The 20,473-nt window shown below is 39.9% G+C and overlaps 1 protein-coding gene across 1 annotated transcript in view; it reads right to left on the bottom strand.

Moving 5' to 3' along the window:
- Window positions 1-5,113: 5,113 nt before the first annotated feature.
- bcas3 (BCAS3 microtubule associated cell migration factor) overlaps window positions 5,114-20,473 on the bottom strand; it is a 273,341-nt gene continuing 257,981 nt past the window's right edge. The window contains 1 exon segment of the mRNA XM_042486205.1: window positions 5,114-5,324. Coding sequence (XP_042342139.1) covers window positions 5,206-5,324 — 119 coding nt within the window. The 3' untranslated portion in view covers window positions 5,114-5,205.

Raw genomic sequence — 20,473 nt, 5'->3', positions numbered from 1 at the left:
TCACACAACAAGATGCACATTCCTAGTAAAGCATGAATCAACACAATAATTCAGGGTCACGTAAGATGGGGTTTCTGTGGTGCCAGTCCATCTTAGAGGGTCTAATGACAGAGGGACGTCATATCCTATAAAGCCCTCTGAGGCAAATTGTGATTTGTGATAATCGGTTTTAAAAATAAAATTGACTTGACTTGACTACTTAACTTCACCGGTGCCCTTTCCACACAGAGATGGTACCAAAGAGCCACTACTGAGTCCCTTTTTAATATGTGCTTTGCATTGTCACACAGAGCCAAACAACAGCAGCATCATTTTGCTCCAGATTGTGATTTTAAATTGGTTAGGGCATCGCAGGGCCAAAAGAGGAGTGACGGGCCCGATGTGTGCCCACAACGTTGGCCTGTAGTGTGACATATAACATATGCATCAGCAGCGCTTTCTAAACAATAACAGAGACATAACATGTCAGTCACAATCATTTGCCTTCTCTATAACATGGCAGATGATCTGGTCCTCTGCTTGGAGGGTAAGGAGCTCCTGAATCTCATTGTTTTCACTATTTGCAGACATTTATGGCTGCAGTTCTTCTTTTTACAACAGCACAATGTTCCCACCTTGAACAGGCAGTGTAAAAGCGGCTCAAGATACTCAAAAAGTGTTTTCAGAAATGCTAATCTAAACAGGCCATGTTCACGGATGACATCTAATGAATGATTTGGGTCTGATGAAATTTACTGATCTTTTCTTATACTTCACCATAAATTCAATTTCGACTCTCTTTATCAGTGCTTTTGAAGAGCCAGTAAAAGATATACTCTGAAAAAAGTTACAATACAATAGATGTAAGTCACATAGTGTAAAACACTCAAACAAGACTACCTGGGGCGACCTCTAGCTCACCAGGTAGAGTGTGTGCCTGCTACAGACTGAGCCCTCTGCAGCGGCCTGTGGCCCTGCGCTGCATGTCATCCCCTCTCCCTCTCCCATGTTCCCTATCTATTTGAGCTGTCCTATCAATAAAGGTAAAAAACTCCCAAAATTAATCTTTAAAAAAAAAAATTAGGACTATCTGAGTGGAATAACACAAAATAAATATTGACTCTAAAGTAAATTTTCAAGCATGTGCAATTTGTTAAAAAAGATAGTCAGTGACATGGGGTAAAAAATAATGAAATTCATTGCTGTCACTCTTGAAAGTTCGAGAAGGAGGGGTTGGTGTTGCTGACTTCAGGAATGCTGTCAGTTCAGAGTTGTAAACGGAGTTGGCCGTCTCCAACAATGGGACATATTTTGTGAGATGCTGGGAGTCAATAGCAGGCGTCCGCCGTGACAAAGGGCCACTTCTCCGGCTCCGTGAGAAAGGCATGTTAGTTCAGCTCTTTGATACAGGACACTGTTTCTCTGACCACCATTCATTACCATGCATAACAGCCGACTCAATGGACATTGCACATTAGGCATAACTCGTCCCTCCTACACTCTCTGAGAGGCTGTGGGTCTGAGAGCCAGGCGTCTCCAAACACTCCTAGGTGTCTCATAAAACAAGCTTGGAGTGGAACACAGAGCTCAGGACAAAAAAAGCTCGAGTTCTGTCTTTTCTGCCTCAGTTTCTTTCAGTAGTAGTCAAGAAACGAGCTGTCTCGAAGCCCAGGGCTTTGGCCGAGCATTGCAAGAATAACATGGCGGAGGCATCCACATTTGTTTCCACTTATGTTACATGATCTTTAAGAGCCTAATTTGAACAAATCCCTTGCTTCGACCACACACTGTACTCTCTGAGAGGACTCTTAACATATGTACTCTGGGTGTTAATGTCATGCTCAAAGTAAACAGTGGAATGGTCAGGGCTGGGTAGAGTGCACTCTATTTCTGGCCTGAACTACCTCTAGTCTTTTATTAAGAAACCAAATGAAATGAAGCAAAAGCAACAAAGGCTGCCAGGACCCTGTCATTTCTGGGCCACTGCAACATTTCTCCTGCTCACTCTCTGAATATTCTTTCCTTTAAGTTTTCAACAACACTATCCTCAACGCTTTGCAGTTTACGTTAAAAAATTTGGCACTACCCATTTTTCTCTGTTTGTCCCTATTGCTCTCACTGATTATAGAGTGTGTAGTGAAGAGTATATCCACCAGATGAAAATGTTGCAAAAAGATATAGATTTCTGAAAGCTAAGAAAAAACACAAACAAACAGAAAATGATCATTGCTCTTCTTCTCTGGACTTAAAATGACACTGAAAGTTACAGTCAGACAAAATCTTCTACTCTACATCCCCTAATGATTATAGTTTTGTTGAATGGCACAAATGTACGATATATCCTTATTTTACTGAGGAGAATGTATGTGAGCACTTGGTTGAGTTGTCGTGGTAAAAAGAAGCTGATGCTCTCTTTACCTCAGCATATCAGATCACAATGTAACATTCATTGCCAATTTCCATTTTAGACCGAATTATATGTGTTTCATGTTGCAATTGGCCTATATGTAAAGTCATTTACTCACTTACTTAAACGGCAATGTTTAACTTAGCTCAGTAATCTATTTTTACACTGACTATTCATTTTTTACCACACATTTTATTCATATTTTGATACAAGATTTATTAGAATTTGTATGTATTTAGTTGTGTCCATTTATTTATTTTAGTTACTTTTCATTTTTTTTTAGATTTTTTTAATATTACATTAACTATTGACATTTTTAAAAAGGAATTATATTAAGAAAATTAATTTTTTCTTAATTAAAGGATTAATTGATCCTTTTTTTAAATTTTTTTTTTTTACATATTCTATAGTCTGTAATGTTTTTATATGAAAAAAGGCAACTCTGGTTACACAAATGAAAAAAATCCATCGATGCCTAATACATGTTAGTTCATGCTAGAATTACCGTAACTGGGCCGGTCAACCGGCTGGTTGAGTTGTATATCTGCTGCCTGAATGAGTCATGTGGAAAACAAATCAAATAAGATTTAAAAATTTCAAAGTTGCTAAATGTGGAGTCAGAAACACAGTATGTATGGTTTTGTGTTTCTTAATAGGCCTCCGGAGAACATTCAGATCTAATCACATCCATTCCGATTGCATCTAAACTTTTCGCCTCCATCCTTAAAAGTCAATTAACGGCAACAATGCAAAACCAACAATACAGATAGCTGGGACACCAGCTCCTGTAAATATATATACATAAAAAACATTAACTCAACATAGAAGAGCCCAACAATACTAAGTACAAATACTGATGCAAAAAATAATTTAAAGAGAACATGAACAAGTGCAAGGACACCAAGAAATAAAATGAAGCAATAACAACAAAGACTTTAAAGTCATTTCAGGACATGCTTTCTGTAGGCCAGCCTTTGAGTGTTGAGTTATTTCAATTTTCAAGCAGAGTACAGATCATTAAAAGCAATGTCTGAAAGGATGGAGATAGAATGAGTTAAAAGCTGTCACAGAGGCAAGTGCCTGGGGTTAAAGCAGGCTGCCTGAGACTCCTCTGCCGCATGAAGGCTGAACATTTTTTTCTTGCTAAGATCGCTCTCTTCGGCGTGCTTTGCACTATCTCCTATCACTGTGGTGCTGTGCCTCCAGCTCGTGGCACTTCCCCCAGCACACTGTGTGTGCGACAGCTCTGGGGAACACCAGCACCATGTAAAAAGAAAGGAGAGAGAGGGTGAGAAAAAGAAGAGGGGAGGCAAGGTGGTGGTGAAATGTTAATGTCTTGTCCTATTCAATATCCGTATCTTTGGTCAGGGGATGGCAGCCGTCCTCCCTGCCACGCTGTGATGCAAGAATACATGAAATGGTGGGAGGCACCACATGCGGATCAGAGTCAACCTTGTTCCTTGTTTTTCTTGAGCGTGCATATCCACTCACCCTCCCATACACAGACAACATAAACATTTCATGTTTGGTTAGTAACCATGCATGAGGAATTCCCCCACCCTGTTGGTGTGTCATGTTTATATTGCCTTCTTGTTGGAGTGCATTGTGCAGGGCGAGCATCCTCCGTGCTGCTGCTTGGCTTCTAACCTGACCTCGTTCTTTTACACACACTACAGTCTACCTGAAGGCGAGTCATGAGTTTCTGAGACACCGACTAAGTCCTCTCACACCAGGAGGGGGCCACTGAGAGATCCGTGAGGTTATTGTGTGTCTGTTCTGAGCGGAGGTCACCCAAAGTTACAGGAAGGAACCTTGAGGGTGGCTGGGGAAAGAACAGGGGTGTGTGCGTGTGTGTGTGTGTGTGAGAGAGAGAGAAAGAAAGAGAAAGAGAGGGGGTGGAGGTGGGGGGGTTGGGGTAATGTCTGGCAGATGACAGATCTGTGAATTCTTTCCTAGTGCCCACAAGGCAAAAGTAGCGGTGGTGTGGCGGTCACATCTTCAGAACACTTACAGTCTTTATCCCGCTCTTCTTCCCCCATCCTTGGGGGCTCAGCCTGCTGATTACTACACAGGAGGCTATTCAGCAGCTGTCCCTCCTCCTCACCTCCCTCCCTTAACACGCACACTCACACACAAACACACACAGATAGAACTGCCCCCCCTCACTCTCAACCCATCTTCCCTTTTCTTCTGGGATGATCTGAAATCATATTTTGCAGTGGTGCAAACATAATGGGAGGGGCGAGGACAAAGGCAGGCCTGCTTTTGGCGCAAGCATCTTTTTGTTGCCTGGCACAAAAGCAGTCAGTTCAACGCCTCGTCCCACAACAGCGTCACACGGTCTTTTAACCCCCGACTCCTCCAAGCCTCGCCCACCTCCTGACCAAAACAACGCCTGGATGATAGGGCGAAACCACACAGACACACACTCTAAAATACACTTTACGCTGAGCCCTGACAGGCCAGCTAAACACAAGTCTCTGTTAACACTTCAATCATATTCTCTGACCCTGCAGCAACCAGGAGACACCCCCCCCCCCCAACCCCCCAACATTGAAATGAGGTTGGTGAATTGTGGAGAGTACAATGTGTGTCTTCAATCCCTGACCCTTTCCATCCTCTGAAGCCCACACGCCCGTCTAACTTTTAGACTTTTAACTCCTTTCTGAGACAATTCTGTCTGTGTGTGTGTATGTGTGTGTTGCTGTAGTGGGCTGAAAAGGGGGGGGGGCAAGGGGTAACAGAAAAAGGACAGTCAACAGAACTCAATTGTCCTCAGAGTGCTGGTAATTGCATTTGATTAAAATAATGACAGGGTGTCAAGGAAGAATGGAGGGGCCCTTGGTGGGAGTGTGGAGGGCCTGACACCGAAACTGAGGAGGGCCACAGAGTGAGAGCATGACAGACACAGAGCACTGTGTGGCAGTGTGGCACTCACCTATATATCCATGAGACAAGGGCATGAGGACAGCAGCACATGGAAAGAGAAAAGAAGAAAACATTTAACCCTTTGAAATCTGGCTCAACATTAGTTTTCTTGTGCTGTGTTTAGATGCCTTCCACAAACTTTGATATTATTATAACTAGAAACTTAAATTGGGAGCAAATTTGTTTGATTCCTTTTCAAAAACACAGCAGAAAATTAGTAAAAGATGACACAAGAATTACCTGAAATAAGGTATAAGCTTAAAAAAGAGAGAATCATTAGAAAATCACCAATGAACTGGGAAAAATATCATAAAATATGATCACAATTATATATCTAAATATATTTATACAGTTACTTAATCAAATGATTGGATGATAAGTTTAACATTGAATTATAGATGAAAATAAATAAATGGAAAACAGAAAGAAAAAGTAAAGCAATGACTATACTGAAAGCCTTAATGGTTAATATCTGTTATTTTTTGTCCTCTCACAGTGATATTACAGCATCTAGTACACAGGAAAAAACACAGGTCTGATTCAGTTCTGATCAACAATGGCTACTGAGGACCAAACTGCACATCAATTTCTGTGTATAAACTGTATATATACAGTATCTTCTGCTGTATATATTGAATTGTTGTGTATATGTTATATGTTGCTATGGCAATATATATATCTTGTTATGGCAAACAACACACACACACACACACACACACACACACACACACACATATATATATATATAATATATATACACACCCACGCACACACACACACATATATCTATATATAAAAAACAATAGATATGCTGAGTATCTGACAAACACCTTGCACCTTGAATCAATGGATAACATGTAGGAAATGAACATTTTGCATAATATTTTAGTCATGAAAGAGTCAAAGAAGATTTTAAAACACCATGAAATGGCTTGAAAGTAAAGTTTAAGACAATGCACTCTGAGAGATGAAGTGAAGACATAATTTCTTCATCAGTGCACCAAATATGGTTGTATTTCTTCAGCCCTAAATTTAATAATCAATTATAATTGCTCTAAAATATGATCTAAATATGATATTCATGCATTTTACAAATATCTCTTAAATGTAAAATGTATTTTTTTCATGCACTGGTCAACACTTGTTGTCTGTGAAAACAAGATGTTTTTCTCTTATCTTGGTCAGAGTGGTCTCAACTACTCATGAAATTTTCTCTCATCTAAGAGAAGAGCAAAAATAAAAAAATCACTGCTAAATCCAAGAAATTGATGGGTACTAACAAAATAAGAACACATCCTGGATACAAACAAATTTAAGAGAACATTTGTTGATTTATCGTTTCCTGCATAAAGCCCCTTAAGTAATGGCCAGAAAAGTGTTTTTGCAGAACATTATGATGTCACAGTGAAGTTGACCTTTGTCCATTTGGAAGTAAAATGTCATCTTTTCATAATTTTATCTTGTTAGACATTTGTGTGAAATTTTGTCATAATTAGGCCTAAGCACCGAACGGTGTGAGGAACCTCTTGGTCACAACATGCCCAAAAACTCATGACACTCATGGTACACATGCTCGGCCTGGCAAAAAAAAAAATACGTATTTTGATGGTTTTGTGTGATGTGTAGCCTCAATGGTCAGTTTCACCTCCAATTTTTTTTTTGGCGATTTCCACCCTCCTACATTTGCAAACTCGTCCTACAGGATTAATCTAATCTACTTTAAATTTGGTGTGTCCAATCCTAACCCCTTTGTGACGAAAAGCTATCAGAGGTCTGCACCAAACTTCTAGCATTTTCCCGTGGCGCGGCGTCAAATTGTGATGTTTCACAATAAAACAGAAAATTGTTGTAACTTCGGTATACACAATTAATCAGATCCAGTTGAAATTCTGTCTGTATGATCCCAAGACATTCATGAAAAGTTGAAAGTTATCAAAGATCCATGCAAAATTTTTACCATTTGTCTTCGGCTTAGCATCAAATGCTGATGTTTTGCCATAGAGGGGAAAATTATTATAACTTTACTGTACATGCTAAAATTTTCTCCAAACTTGGCATGGTGGACAACAGTTCAGCTCTGAGTAGGTCTATATGCTCATTTTCTGTTAGTGCTAGCATGCCTCAGTATCACCCCCTACAATATTTTAATGAGGCAGCCCTCTCACTGCTGTTCACCTGCATTCATAAAATCTGGTAGACTTGTCTATCCTGTCTAGATGCACAAAAAAGCCTTGTGGACCCACCCCCCAAACCCCACAGGAAGTCGGCCACTTGAATTTTGTTATTTGATTGTTTGTTTGTTTTGTTTTTGCTAATTTTTGATGAATTCTGGCCTCAAACTTTTGCAAACTTGTTCTACAGGATTAATCTGATCAACTTCAAATTTGGCGTGTCCAATCTAAACCCCTTGGAGATGAAAAGTTATCAAAGGTCAGCGCAAAACTTTTACAGTTCTCCCGTGTCACTGTGTCGAATTTTGATGTTTTGCCATAAGAGAGGGAATTGTTGTAACTTTGGTGTACATTGTCTGATATGCCTGAAACTTCATAGATTTGATAAGGGTCCCACCCTGAACACATCTGTATTCAGCTCAAAGTTGGTTAAAAAAAACAAAAACACTTTAAGACCTTGATGATGCCTTGTTGTGAAGATTATAAGTTTTCCTTGAACACCATTGCCGTGGCAACACAGTATGCAAGCCAAACAGGAAGTTGTTGTAACTTCACTTTGCATCAACCAATTGGCCCCAAATTTAGCTGGTGTGATCAGGCTGCAGACCTGAAGACATCAGCATGTCAGTTGCCTGTCATACTCACTGTGCCACCCACTGGCAATGGGTGAACTGGATGAGGTGGCATTTATGTGCCCTCCAGTGTCACCTAGTGGCCCCTGGAAGTCCATGTGAAATATATCACTCCAGGGTCCAAACATAAAATTAACGAACACTTCGGCTGGACTCCCACCAGTACCCTCAATGTACATGGGGGTGCGAGGGCCTTTTCATCGCTGCTTGCAGCTTTATTTAGCATATGAATTATTGAGTTATGGCCAAAGAGATGTTTTTTAAGGTCATAGCACATTTCTGCCAAATATATATCCCAATATTGAGAAATCACATTCACAAGAATGAGACAGAAGCGATGTCACAATAACCTTTGACCAGCATAATCTAATCAGTTCATTGTTGAATCCAAATAGATGTCATCAAATTTAAAGAAAATCCCACATGGTGTTCTTGAGTGCCACATTCTCATGAATGAAGTGGACCTGTTCACAGTGACCTTGACCTTAAACCACCAAAATCTAATCCATTCATCAATGAGTCCAAGAGGACATATGTGTAAAATTAGAACAAATTCCTTAAAGGCAGATTTAAGATACTGAGTTCATGAGAATAACTTTATGTTTTGGGGATTGTCATACATCCATACGTCTGTCTATGTATGGATGTACGACAATGTGTCTGAAATGCAAACGAGAGTATCAGGTTATAACGCTGCTGGTACCCACATAGTATAAGGAGCGTGAGTGTGCTCATAGGGCGAGCGGGTGGGGAGGTGGATGGATCACACAAACAACTAACTGTTGTGCAAGAGTTTGCTTCCCATGTGGATGTTTGTGTGTGTTTTTTTTCTACACCTTACCATGTGCCTCTTTTGCCTAAACCTAACCATCTGTGAGTTTGGTGCGCTGTTGTGTAAACACAAGGACTGTGCTGCTTCATCCCACCATGTGCATTTGTTGACATCACTGTAAGGCATCCCAGAGTGTAAACAGCGGATGCACAAGGATACCAAAAACGTCATACGTTGATGCGAAGGGTCCTGACAGAGCAGCACCATGTGAAAAGTTTGGAATGAGAACATGTTGAAAGTTCTTAAGACTAGCTTTGTGTGTTTTTAAAAATAACATTTCCCATGAAGCCTGATTCTTTCTCCTGATAAGTTACTATTATGGTGTGTGCAGGTTACATGGATAGAGCACTACATCAATTATCGAGTAAGAAACAAACAATAGAATCATGTGACATTCTCATGACAGATGCAGGGAGCAACACGCCCTTGTGTCTTACAAAAATCTTGATGGTTAAGGTTTGGTTAAGTTTAATAAAATAAAACTATATGATTATCTTTAGGGGAGGATCTAAGCCATGGTGCCAGTAAGGACAACTCTACTGTCATGGTTAAAGCACAATAACAGTGAATGTTGGTATAAGCTACGGTGTGAACAGCCATGTCTACCATGTCAGCACCAGACAGTAACCTAATCAACCATCCTGTCCTCCCCCCTGAGACATCTGTGATGTTGTGATGTTATGCTAATTATGAGGTTGCTATTTATTGAGGACAGTCATCATTTTAAACGCAGACTGCCTTCAGTGTTGGAAGGAACAGTGATATTGTCTTTCTGGTGGGGACAGTCTCATAGAAACTTTACTCCTGTTGTGGACAATTTCTAAAATCACACTCTCCCTATGTTAAAAATTCAGACAGTTCTCAGGCAGTAAATTCAAATACAGGGCATTATGAACTTCCACACTTTGCCACACTGTCATTTGGTGTGACCCAAAGCTGCCAGCAGCGGTGTTAGACCTCTGCTTTTGATGCATGCTGAAGCCAGAGAGAATAAAAGGGACAGAAGCCTCTACAAGTGGTCCGACAGCACTAAGTGTCTCTGCTCTCTATAAAAGCAGCTCTCAGGGTCAGAACAGGGACAGGGAGAAGAAAAGAGCAAGAAAAGGTGTGTGTGTGTGTGTGTGTGTGTGTGTGTGTGTGTGTTTGTGTGGGAGATGTGTGTTAAGGCCATGGAGAATATGATAGCCAGTAGGGATGTCAGGAGCCTCTGAGAGGAGGATGTCTAAGCCGGGCTCAGACTCTCATCTCCTCACACGGCCTCACCCTTTCCCAGCATCCCTCTCTTCGTTTATCCCTTACACCTTCACAGGAAGTTCAGTCTGGCCCTGAAGGATGAAACCCCACCCCCCTCCAACACTACCAGAGCTCTGCTTTGCACAAAAGGAGCGGCCGTTAGTGTCTTATGAGTTACACAGATTTCAGTGAGCCTACTAGGCCCGGTTGTACTTATCTTAAAACACACTGCTGTTGTTCAGATGTCATTGTACATGGGCACTTGTCAACCCCTTTATCAATGTGTAAAAAGTTACCTGTATAGTAAATAAACATACAAACAAGTAAATACTTGCAGAGGCTGTCCTGTTTTTCTCCAAATGTAAAAGGTAATCTTATTACTTGAGGCAGAGCAAGGGAAAAATGCTGATTAAAAAAACCCTGAGCAGTTCTATGTCTTCACACACTTACAGTTTAAATCCATGTCAGTGAAAACAGCACATAAGATCTCTACAGTCAGCACAGTAGATAAAGGAGGGAAATCACAGTTTTGATGATGTGTTACCCACTCTGTAATTCAATGGGAGCCTGTCATGTTGTTGTGTATCTGTCCCTCGTCCCTGACAGTTTCACATCTGAAAGGACATAGTGAACTCACTATCAATTTGTCTGGGAAACACACTATTATTTTATATGATAATGCTACACTGTTAAAAACACATGTATAGTGACATTCTTGATTTTTTGTGGAAGTATTTCTCAAGCCATAGAAAACACTGAGAGTAAAACTTTTTGGATGTTATTATCATACTGTCTGTGTTTTTGTTGTGTTACTTTGCCTGGCCTACTGCTCATACTCATCATTGTCGTGTGATAATGCCACTGATCAATATTGTATTGACTCATGTTGATGATTTACTGTCCGGGAAAGGCGGCGTGTTTAAATCATGTTTTCACTGGCAGCCACCTTCGCGAGGATCCTGTTTTATGATAGTCTTTATGAGTGAAAGAAAACATAAAAACTTCTCTAAGAAAGAAAGATAATATTTTTCTTAAAATGTTAATTGTGAAAATGTTAATCTATTAAAATTACACAGTTTAACCCTTTAACTGAGCTGCATTCAGACCCCTACATACTTTGCCAATAAAGCAGATTCTGACTCTGATTTACTTTTTACTGGGGAGAGACTCTCTATACTTAACTCAGGATGTGACATTTGTAACATTTTTTTGTAGATAGCCTGTCTATAAAGATACATATACAGTAAATGTTAACCCTAAGAGTTAAAGAAGCTTTTAGAACAGCAACTGGACAGGAATAGTGTGGTAGGACTTGTGCTTCCTGCCTCAGTCACAATCTTGATATGACTGTATTCATTCAGGTGAAATTATGCACTGAATAAAAATGTTTATTACAGAGAGTATTCTCTTGCATTAACAGTGTGTGAATGAGTATAAGGATACTAGGGTAACACACAGGAGAGTCCATGTTTACACGGGTGTGTTCAGCCATGTGTGGTGGTCGCTCCTCTCCCCTCTGGCTCGGCCTCTAAAGCTCAGTGTGGGAGAACGAAGAGTTCAAGGTCCTCCTCACTGTGCAACGGGCCTGTATCACCCTCAGTGTCCAAATATTTATTGTCTAGCAAGTCCACTACCGAGAAAAGCTGTTGTCTATCTGTGAACACTTGGCTAAGCTCACTGGCATTGTGCAATGTAATGGATTACAAGTATTATGAGGCATGGAATATTCATGATGAAAATATTCAGAATGAATGATAACTGCAAATGAAGCATGATGTCTGCCAAACACTTGAAAACTTTAGACTGTTACACAATACAAGACTGAACAGAATATATATAAGATTAGTTCTTAGGGACTAATGTGATTATTAATATGCCTTTTTTTCATCAGTTTGTATTTTTTCTCAAAATGAAAGAACTTTGTAGATTATTGAAGAGATAAAATGTTTACATAATAGCACCGGGAAATATGCCAGGAGGACACTTGAGAAAAAGCAATAGAAATGAACAAGGTTTCCTTGAATAAACTATACAACAGGGTCATTCGTTCGATTATCTCAAAAATTTGGTCATGAGGGTTTTACAAATTTGACCCACTTGGTCCAGGACTTAATAAAACCTTCTTTTTCCCTTGTAAATAAGAGAAAAAGTAAATTTTTCCATGACGTAAAGCAGAAAATTGTTTTAAGAAAAATGCTACGGGAAGTGCTTGAAAGAGGAGCAGAAATTATAGAAGAATGTTCATTCTATGTCAATTCTTTGTCTAAAGGCCCAGGCACACCAAACCAACATCAGAGAACTGGCAGCAACGAAAGCCCCTTGCATCATGTTTTGGCCAAAAAGTTGCACAAGAACACATAAAACCAACAGCCATCCTTAGCTAAAATAAAGCAGATGAAGGTCAATGGTGTAGTACATGTTGCAAAGACAAAGCTGTCAAGATGCTCACTGATGCTCACTGACAGCCCAACTTGCAGCGACTGACCGCTGCACACTGCTTGGTGTGTCAGGGCCTCAAGAAGAACTAAGAACAGTAATTTCCATCTGTAAATGTCATCGTCACTTTTTGTTAGGAAAGGGGCCATAATATATCTCTGCCAATGTTGAGATGTGTGTTATTGTGTATTTTCCTAAATATTTCAAGAACCTCTGATCACAATTATTGTGATATTTATCTCTAAGTGTTTTGGGGCTGTATCAATCAAAACCTTTTCATCTCAACTTGAAACATGTTGCTGCTTTGTCAGTCTAAGCTCCGAGATGCCACTGCCATGATGTCAACATATACAAAGAATGGGATCATGCAGCACATGGTTATGTTTAGGCAAATAAAGCACATGGCAACTAACGCTATGATGTTAGCAAATGCACATGCTGGCACAGATGATTGGGATTAGGGGAAGGAGGAACATGGAAAGGTGTAGGAAAAAAATATCATATTCAGGCAGGAAGCAAACACTGGACTCCCACATGAAAGTCTGTTGCTTGTGGGAACTACCCACCTATTTTATGAGTTATAAGAATGAGAATGTGATGAATTAATTCAAAATTTGTGTTTTTTTGTTCTAGTGATGCGTGGGTCGACCCACAGCCTGTGGGTCATGGGTCGGGCAGTTTGAGTAGGTTTGTCACAAATTAACACAGTTTCCGTAAAGTCAAAAAGTAGTGAGTGAGAGTAAGTTGTTAATAACGTCAAACTTTCTTATGTTTTTACTTTTTAACAGAAAACACACATTTGATATAGTGATATCTCTGGAAAGGACAAACATCATAGCCAACAGCAACTAGGTTGTTATTTGTGATGGTCATTTAAAATTGTAAGCTCTCCTTTTAATTTTGTTGGAATTTTCAGATCCGTCATTTTTTAATTTTTTTTTTCTTGACAGCTGGGATTGGCTCCAGCCCCCCCGCGACCCTTACAAGGACAAGCGGTTACAGAAAATTATTTTCAGATCCTCTTAAGGTTAATTGGACATCATAAAGATTAAAAATTCAAAATAAATGTTTTGGTTATAATAAATACTATGGTGTCAGTGTACTTAGTGTATCATGTTTTAACCTGCAAGGCTGACTCAGAAGCCTATAATCTATTATTATTATTATTACAAAGGGTCACTTTTATTCATTTAAGTTCAAAAGCAGGCAAAGCTTTTTTCACACTAGAGAAAACTAAACACACAATTAAACTGTGCTAAACGAAAACCATTCATAAATCTAATATTACAATACCTCATGTTATTCAAAGTGAAGAGAAATACATGTCTTGTGCTGTTGCTGTAAACCAATACACAAGACTAATTCTACAACAGTGACAAACTTAAAAAAAAAAAAAAATCCTCCGTGGAACACAAACACACACATTCTCTCTGTCTTTCTCTGATACGCTGTGATCAAAATTTCCAACCAGCAGCTAATTGGAAGTGCTACCCTCTAAAGCATTGCTGTGGGTGCTGACGGGAAAAGTGTACTGGTTTTTGTTGGCAGTGATAATAAAGAAAGACTTTGTTCAAAAGTGTTGAAAAAAAAGAGAGAGAGAGAATGAGAAGCAGTGCGCTTGGAAAAGAGGATGATATCGGAAGGGAGAAGGACTGAGAGAGGAGGAAGGACCTCATGCAAAAAATTAGCAGTTCCTGTGCATTAATAGCAGCAGGACAGTGTGTACAGCATGTGTGTGTGTGTGTGTGTGTGTGTGTGTGTGTGTGTGTGTGTGTGTGTGTGTGTGTGTGTGATGGGCCTGAGAGGACAGTCAGTGTGGGTTTAGTGTGTCAGTGTGTCTTTAACAGTGTAGATGGGCAAAAATATCACTAAGTTGTAGCATGTGATATGTGGTACTAGATTCAACACATTTCACATTTACAAGTTCTCCTCCACCTGAACATTATCCTGCAGCTTAAACTCAGAAACCAAAGATAAACATGGAAAAATTAAAAAATATAATCACACAATTTTCTGCCCTTTCAAAAGAAAGCCTAGAGAAAAACTCCTACACACTGTCTAAATTGCAAAAATCTTTATTTCTTTATTGTGAGTAGACCTTCATTGGTTAAAAAGTTTTGTGTTCTGCTCGCCCCTCGCCTACACACCTGTTTGGAAATAGATGTGGAAAGTTTTCTTTTGCTCTGCCCTGTCAGAAAGACATTCATTATGCTTAACAGCTGGACACAATCGGTTGAAATGAACACTGTTTGCATACTCATAAATTCTATATTTATTCAATTAGAGAGAAAGAGTAAATGCAGTTGGATGTAAATGTAGTTCTTCTTCTTTTTTTTTTTTTTTTTTTTTTAAAAATCATTTTAAGCAGGGATTACTATATGTCTTAACATCCGGAGGTGATATCCTCATTAAAGCAGCTGTATGTGACATTCAGAGCATATTTATGATTCAGAGTTGGGGCATTATTGTTAGCACATGGTTCTCAACATGGAGGCTGATCCCGCAGCTATTAGCTTATGGTGCTAACTCCATAAACAGCGCTCTACAATGGCAACAGTGCTGATAGAGCTATTAGGCCTTTTTACACATAGATGGCACTATAGAGACGAGTTCCCTTCTTCATGCCCTCTTTGAACCAAACACCAGCGATCCCGCAATCAAAAGGGGCATGGCGGGCAGGACATGCAACACAACAGCATCAGCCTCTAGCATGACATAAAACTTGGCAGAGTTGGCAGAGCTTTCTAATAACAACAATGGCATAAAAGTGTCAATAACAATCATTTACCCTCCTCTGCTTGGAGGGTAAAGAGCTCCTGAATCTCTTAGTTGATGCGTTTACGACTGCTGTTCTTTTTGTTTGAATTAGCCACTAACCACTAACATCTCCTTTTTAAATCTCCCTCGGTGGATCGCACACATAATACATTGTCAAACCTAAGAAAGTAACCCTTAAAATGAGGAAACCTACATTGGGAGTTTATTTTGAAACAAGACTGTATGCATTTAACCAGCAAAACTGTACATTTCCTGTGAACACAGAAGTTAATTTTGAAAAGACACTATATGTGTATATTACAACACGTTCCCATTCTAAGTTGTCACATGTTGCCGCTTTGCAGTGAACTTCCACGTCTACCTATTACACTCTAGATATCTTTCTGTGTTTTCTGTTGATGTTCTGGGATACAATGATGTCAAAAAATGCACATGGGACGATGTGACACATGGTTACGTTTAGAAAACAACAGCAAATGGCAACCAATAGTATTAGGGGAGGGAGGCACATTTTAAGGTGTGGATAGAAAAACCACATTCAGACAGGAAGTGAACAAATGACAGTCCAGGGTTTGTAGGATCCATCCACCACCCATCCCACCTGCTCTATAGGTGCTCTCAAGCGCCTTATATTGCCAGCAGCATTTCATGCAGACACGACAGGTTCTGTCAGTCCACCAGCATATAATAACAAAGGTAACAGCTCTGTCCGATCACATTCTCAGTTCACATCGTCCAGCAACGACTTTTAGCTTCGTCATCTTACTGTACACACCACTCACAAAGCAGCAGTGCTTTGTGAGTTCAGAAGGAGGACAGGCTGGATACTGACATGCTATCCCTGAGCAGCCTGATCTGATGCTAGAGGGGTACCTGGAGTGTCACATTTGAAAACATATGGCCTCTGACCAATCATCCCTATTTAAGGAATTGGGAGGGAGAATGTGTTGACTTGAAGAATTCTCTCTCCCATGATAATCCAATATAAGCCATCAAGCATTAAACAGACGCAATAACTGAGAATATATTATTAATGTGTATATTGAATATATGCACTAAGTCATATTTTTCTGTGGTCTTTTTGCAAGCCCGGTCTTGATTTCTTATTTTCTTTGGGAAGGAGGGAAGACTGCAGTGAGAAGATTTTCTATTAAACAACCCTTGATATTATTTGTCAACTGGGTGAAATTATAGTTCCACTTGGCCCATTGGTACCATCCTATTCTTCTTCTTCTGCTCCAAGTGAATCATCAGCCCCAAGAAAAAACCTCTGTTCTGAGTGTGAAGGCCAGGACAAGCCCGCTCTTGAGGGAGAGACAGAGTGGACGACAGTGTTTGGAAGCTTCTGGAGTGTTTTTCTGGCTGAAGCTCCAGCCAGACTCCTCGGTGTCCTTCAGAGTAAAAACAAAAACATTTGGAGAGTACGGCTCACAGCTAGTGCACATCACTTATTTGTTATCACTTATGCTTCAGGCCCGGTTTACATTCTCCTGAGTGTGTCCACTGGCGGGTTCATCCGGAAATTTGTCCCCTACGCCCCCTCCTGATTTAGATTTGGAGAGCAATAAAGCCTGCTGAGTTGTTGCCTTGGACAAATAAACTGACCAAAGTGTTGATATAGAGATGTCCCAGAGACGCAGAAAAAGTTTGGAAGAGCAAGGAGAGAGAGAGAGAGACAGAGCAATAGGCACTGGTCTCTCGCTCCTTCCTGTGAAGGTTTCCGGCGAGCCAGTAAACATGGCAGTGTCTGTCTCCTGTGGGAGCTGAGGGAAATGTGTTTGTGTGAGAGTGTGTTGTCGAATGGATCTGTGTATTTATGGATGTTTGTGTGTGTGTGTGTGTGTGTGTGTGTGTGTGTTGATGTACTGCTTGTTGGTGCATGCATACACGGTGTGGGTTTGTGTATGTGTGGAGGTCTACAGTTCCTCTCCTCTCTGTCAGGGAATTGTGCTGGAGCCAAGTGCCCAGCTGCTCATAGGTGTCTGTTTACAGGCTGAGTCACAGAGCTTACAGGGAAGACACACACACAAACACGCATACCTTGCATCACTCAACAAGAATTCTCACAAAACACGCAGCATATAAGGTTTGTCTTAACAGCTTGTATCATTTCATTTACTTCGTTTGTTCGCACAGGCTGAATATTAGGTAATTAAGAACTTTACTGCAGAATTAAATCACCTGAAACAATTACTGACATGGACTGACTTAGTTTAACTTATTTCAGGATTTACTAGAGAGCACATGTTTTGGAGGTAAATGATTTGTTCAGTTACTCAGAATAACATGTCATTGTGAACAACTCCGACTGGCACAGTGGAAGGCTGCTTTTAAAGACAAACTCACCAGCACCACAAATGGAAACTGTGCACATTCTCTTTATTTTTATTTATAAATGTACCAATTTTACAGTGGGAAAATACTTAATTACAAGTTCAAGTCCTGCATTTAAACTTAATTAACTTAAATAAAGGTGCAAAAGTATTATTATAAAAGTAAAAGTAGTAGCTGTGCAGTAAAATATGATATATGATATGTCATGTCCATCTACAGTGTCACAGAATGACTCTGAGGGGTCATGACATGATTTATGAAGACGAAGAAAAAAACTGTTGAAAACCTGTTGAAGTTCTGCTACACATCTTTTTTTTCTATATATTTGAGAATTTCACATAAACAGAAATGACCACAACAAGGCTACTATGGCAGCAGGCAGTGAGTGAGAGTAAGTGAGCAGCATGTTGAGTGATGAATAGCAGTGTAAGAGGACACACACAAAGGAGAAATGCTAACTTAAACAGATTTTTAACAAATTTGGGACTAAAATTTGAGAGATAAGTCATCTGTGTGCATAAATAAAGTTTAATCTTTAACTTAAACTTGTGAAAAATTGGAGCACAAACAATAGTGTTGAGTTTAAGTTTTTGTTGTGTCCTTTTAAAGCTTGGCACCTGATCCAATCTCTGTTCCTCCTGCACAAACAGAATTCAATCATGGTTCTATAATGAAACATAGCACTCTTCTCTCAGCACCATGGACAGTGCTGTTCGTTGTGCATTGTCAGGAAGGAATTATTACAGTTAACCAAGCGCCCAGGAAGTGCGCCAGGCTCTGATGCAAATTTTACATAGTGGCCAAAAGTGGAATTACACCGTTCAAGTCGGTCACGTGATGCACACTGGCCCAGAAAGACTTTTCCCCATTGACATACATCCGGAAAGAGACATCTGTAAATCAGTAAAAAAAAAATTTGTGTCAAAACTCCTGTGAAACATCTTCTATCACTATCTAGATGTAAACCATCCTGTTCACTAACATTTGGAAAGTACTTAAAGAGCCACAAAATTAAATTTTTTAGACCGCCAGTCAAGCTAGCGAGGCGCTAATCCGGAAGTCGGTCACTCAGCCGGCGAAAGTTAACCACTCGGCCGTGCTCGGCTGCCATTAATCTCTAGTTCGCATACTCTATGGGCCAGTAGATCCAGGTATTTTACACAATTCTAAGTCTGGAAAAAGAGCCTTCTCTGCTTCATGCGCCAATGAGCAGCTCTCATGGGAATGAATGAGGCTCAGCCCTCATGGCGTGGCCTCATAGAGTTAACCTGTCAGCATAACAAGAATTGTACGAAGGCAGAAGAGAAGAAGGACCCCTTACTCAAGAAGCTCATCCTTCCTCAAAAAGCGGCAAAAAAGGTGGTGGCACTGCCTCAATCTACTCAGACAGGTTTGTTTTTAAGGAAGTGTCATACGACAGTGTAACCACCTTTAAATACCATGCCTTTGTTTTTAGCAGCCCTCCTATTTTATGTTTGACAATTTACAGACCATCCAAACACTGTGCTAATTTTATTAACAAATTCTCAGATTTACTTTTAATTATCCACACCTCTTACAATAAAATCATTATCTCTGGTGATTTTAACTTACATATTGATAATTGGTCAGACTCAATCACCTCAGAGTTTTTAAACCTGCTTAACTGCATATATTTTATTCAACACGTCACTGAACCCCCTCACAACAGAGGACGCACTCTGGATCTTGTCCTAACCTCCAGCCTGTCCACCAGTGTGTCCTCTGTTGTTGGCTTGGCATTGCCTTTTTTAACATCACTGGTTTTATTCAGCGGGAAGCTTTGACGCAAACTGTGAGGAAACGCTATCTTACTTCTGAAGTGGCTGGAAATTTCATTAAGGTTTTACGTGACATTCCTGTTGACATTTTACCTTCCTCGTGTCATTTTATCGTTGAGAATTTTAACAGCAAATTAAAGTCGACCCTGGACTCTGCCGCCCCACTGAAAACGAGGAAGGTGAAAAGAAATCCTATATTCCCATGAAGAAATGAAAAAATAAAACAATTAAAAAGAAACTGGAGGACAGCAGAAAGAAAATTGAGACAAAACAAATTGACAATAAATTACCAAATCCTCCGTGAGCAACTAAAAATTGACAATAATGCAGTCAAAAATTCCAGAAAGGCTCACTTCTCTAAACTCATCACAGACCATAAACACAGTCCAAAAATCCTCTTCCAGCAGGATGTCGAAAGACTCCCTTTTTGAGGACTTTGCAGACCACTTCAGAGGTAAAATTGATAAAATTAGATCAGATGCATTACCATATCAGAATATGGTTTTTAACACACCTGAATCTTTGCTTTTATCTCAGGAAACACTGAAGAGTTTTGTCCTAGTTGATGCTGAAATGCTTGGTAGAGTTTTCTCCCAAGTAAATCTTACAAAGTGCTTTTTAGACCCTTTTCCCAGTTCACTTTTTAAAACATTTTATGGATTCTTCGAACTTTTAAATACCATGAATTGCTCTCTTCAGACGGCTGTCTTTCCCACTGCCTTTAAGACAGCAGTGGTCAAGTCGCTTCTGAAGAAGAGCAACTTAGATGCTAACATTCTTGATCACTACAGACCAGTGTCCAACTTACCGCAAAATTTTAGAAAAACTTGTTTTTACTCAGCTAAATGATTTTTTAAATAAAAACAATATTTTAGGCAATTATTAGTCTTGTTTTAGGACGAACCACAGTACAGAGACAGCCCTGTTAAAGATGTAAATGATCT

This window comes from Plectropomus leopardus, chromosome 5 (genome assembly GCF_008729295.1).
Source record: "Plectropomus leopardus isolate mb chromosome 5, YSFRI_Pleo_2.0, whole genome shotgun sequence".
Classification (NCBI taxonomy): domain Eukaryota; kingdom Metazoa; phylum Chordata; class Actinopteri; order Perciformes; family Serranidae; genus Plectropomus; species Plectropomus leopardus.
The sequence above is the reverse complement of the archived record's forward strand: the minus strand, read 5'-3'. Positions and strand labels throughout refer to the sequence as shown.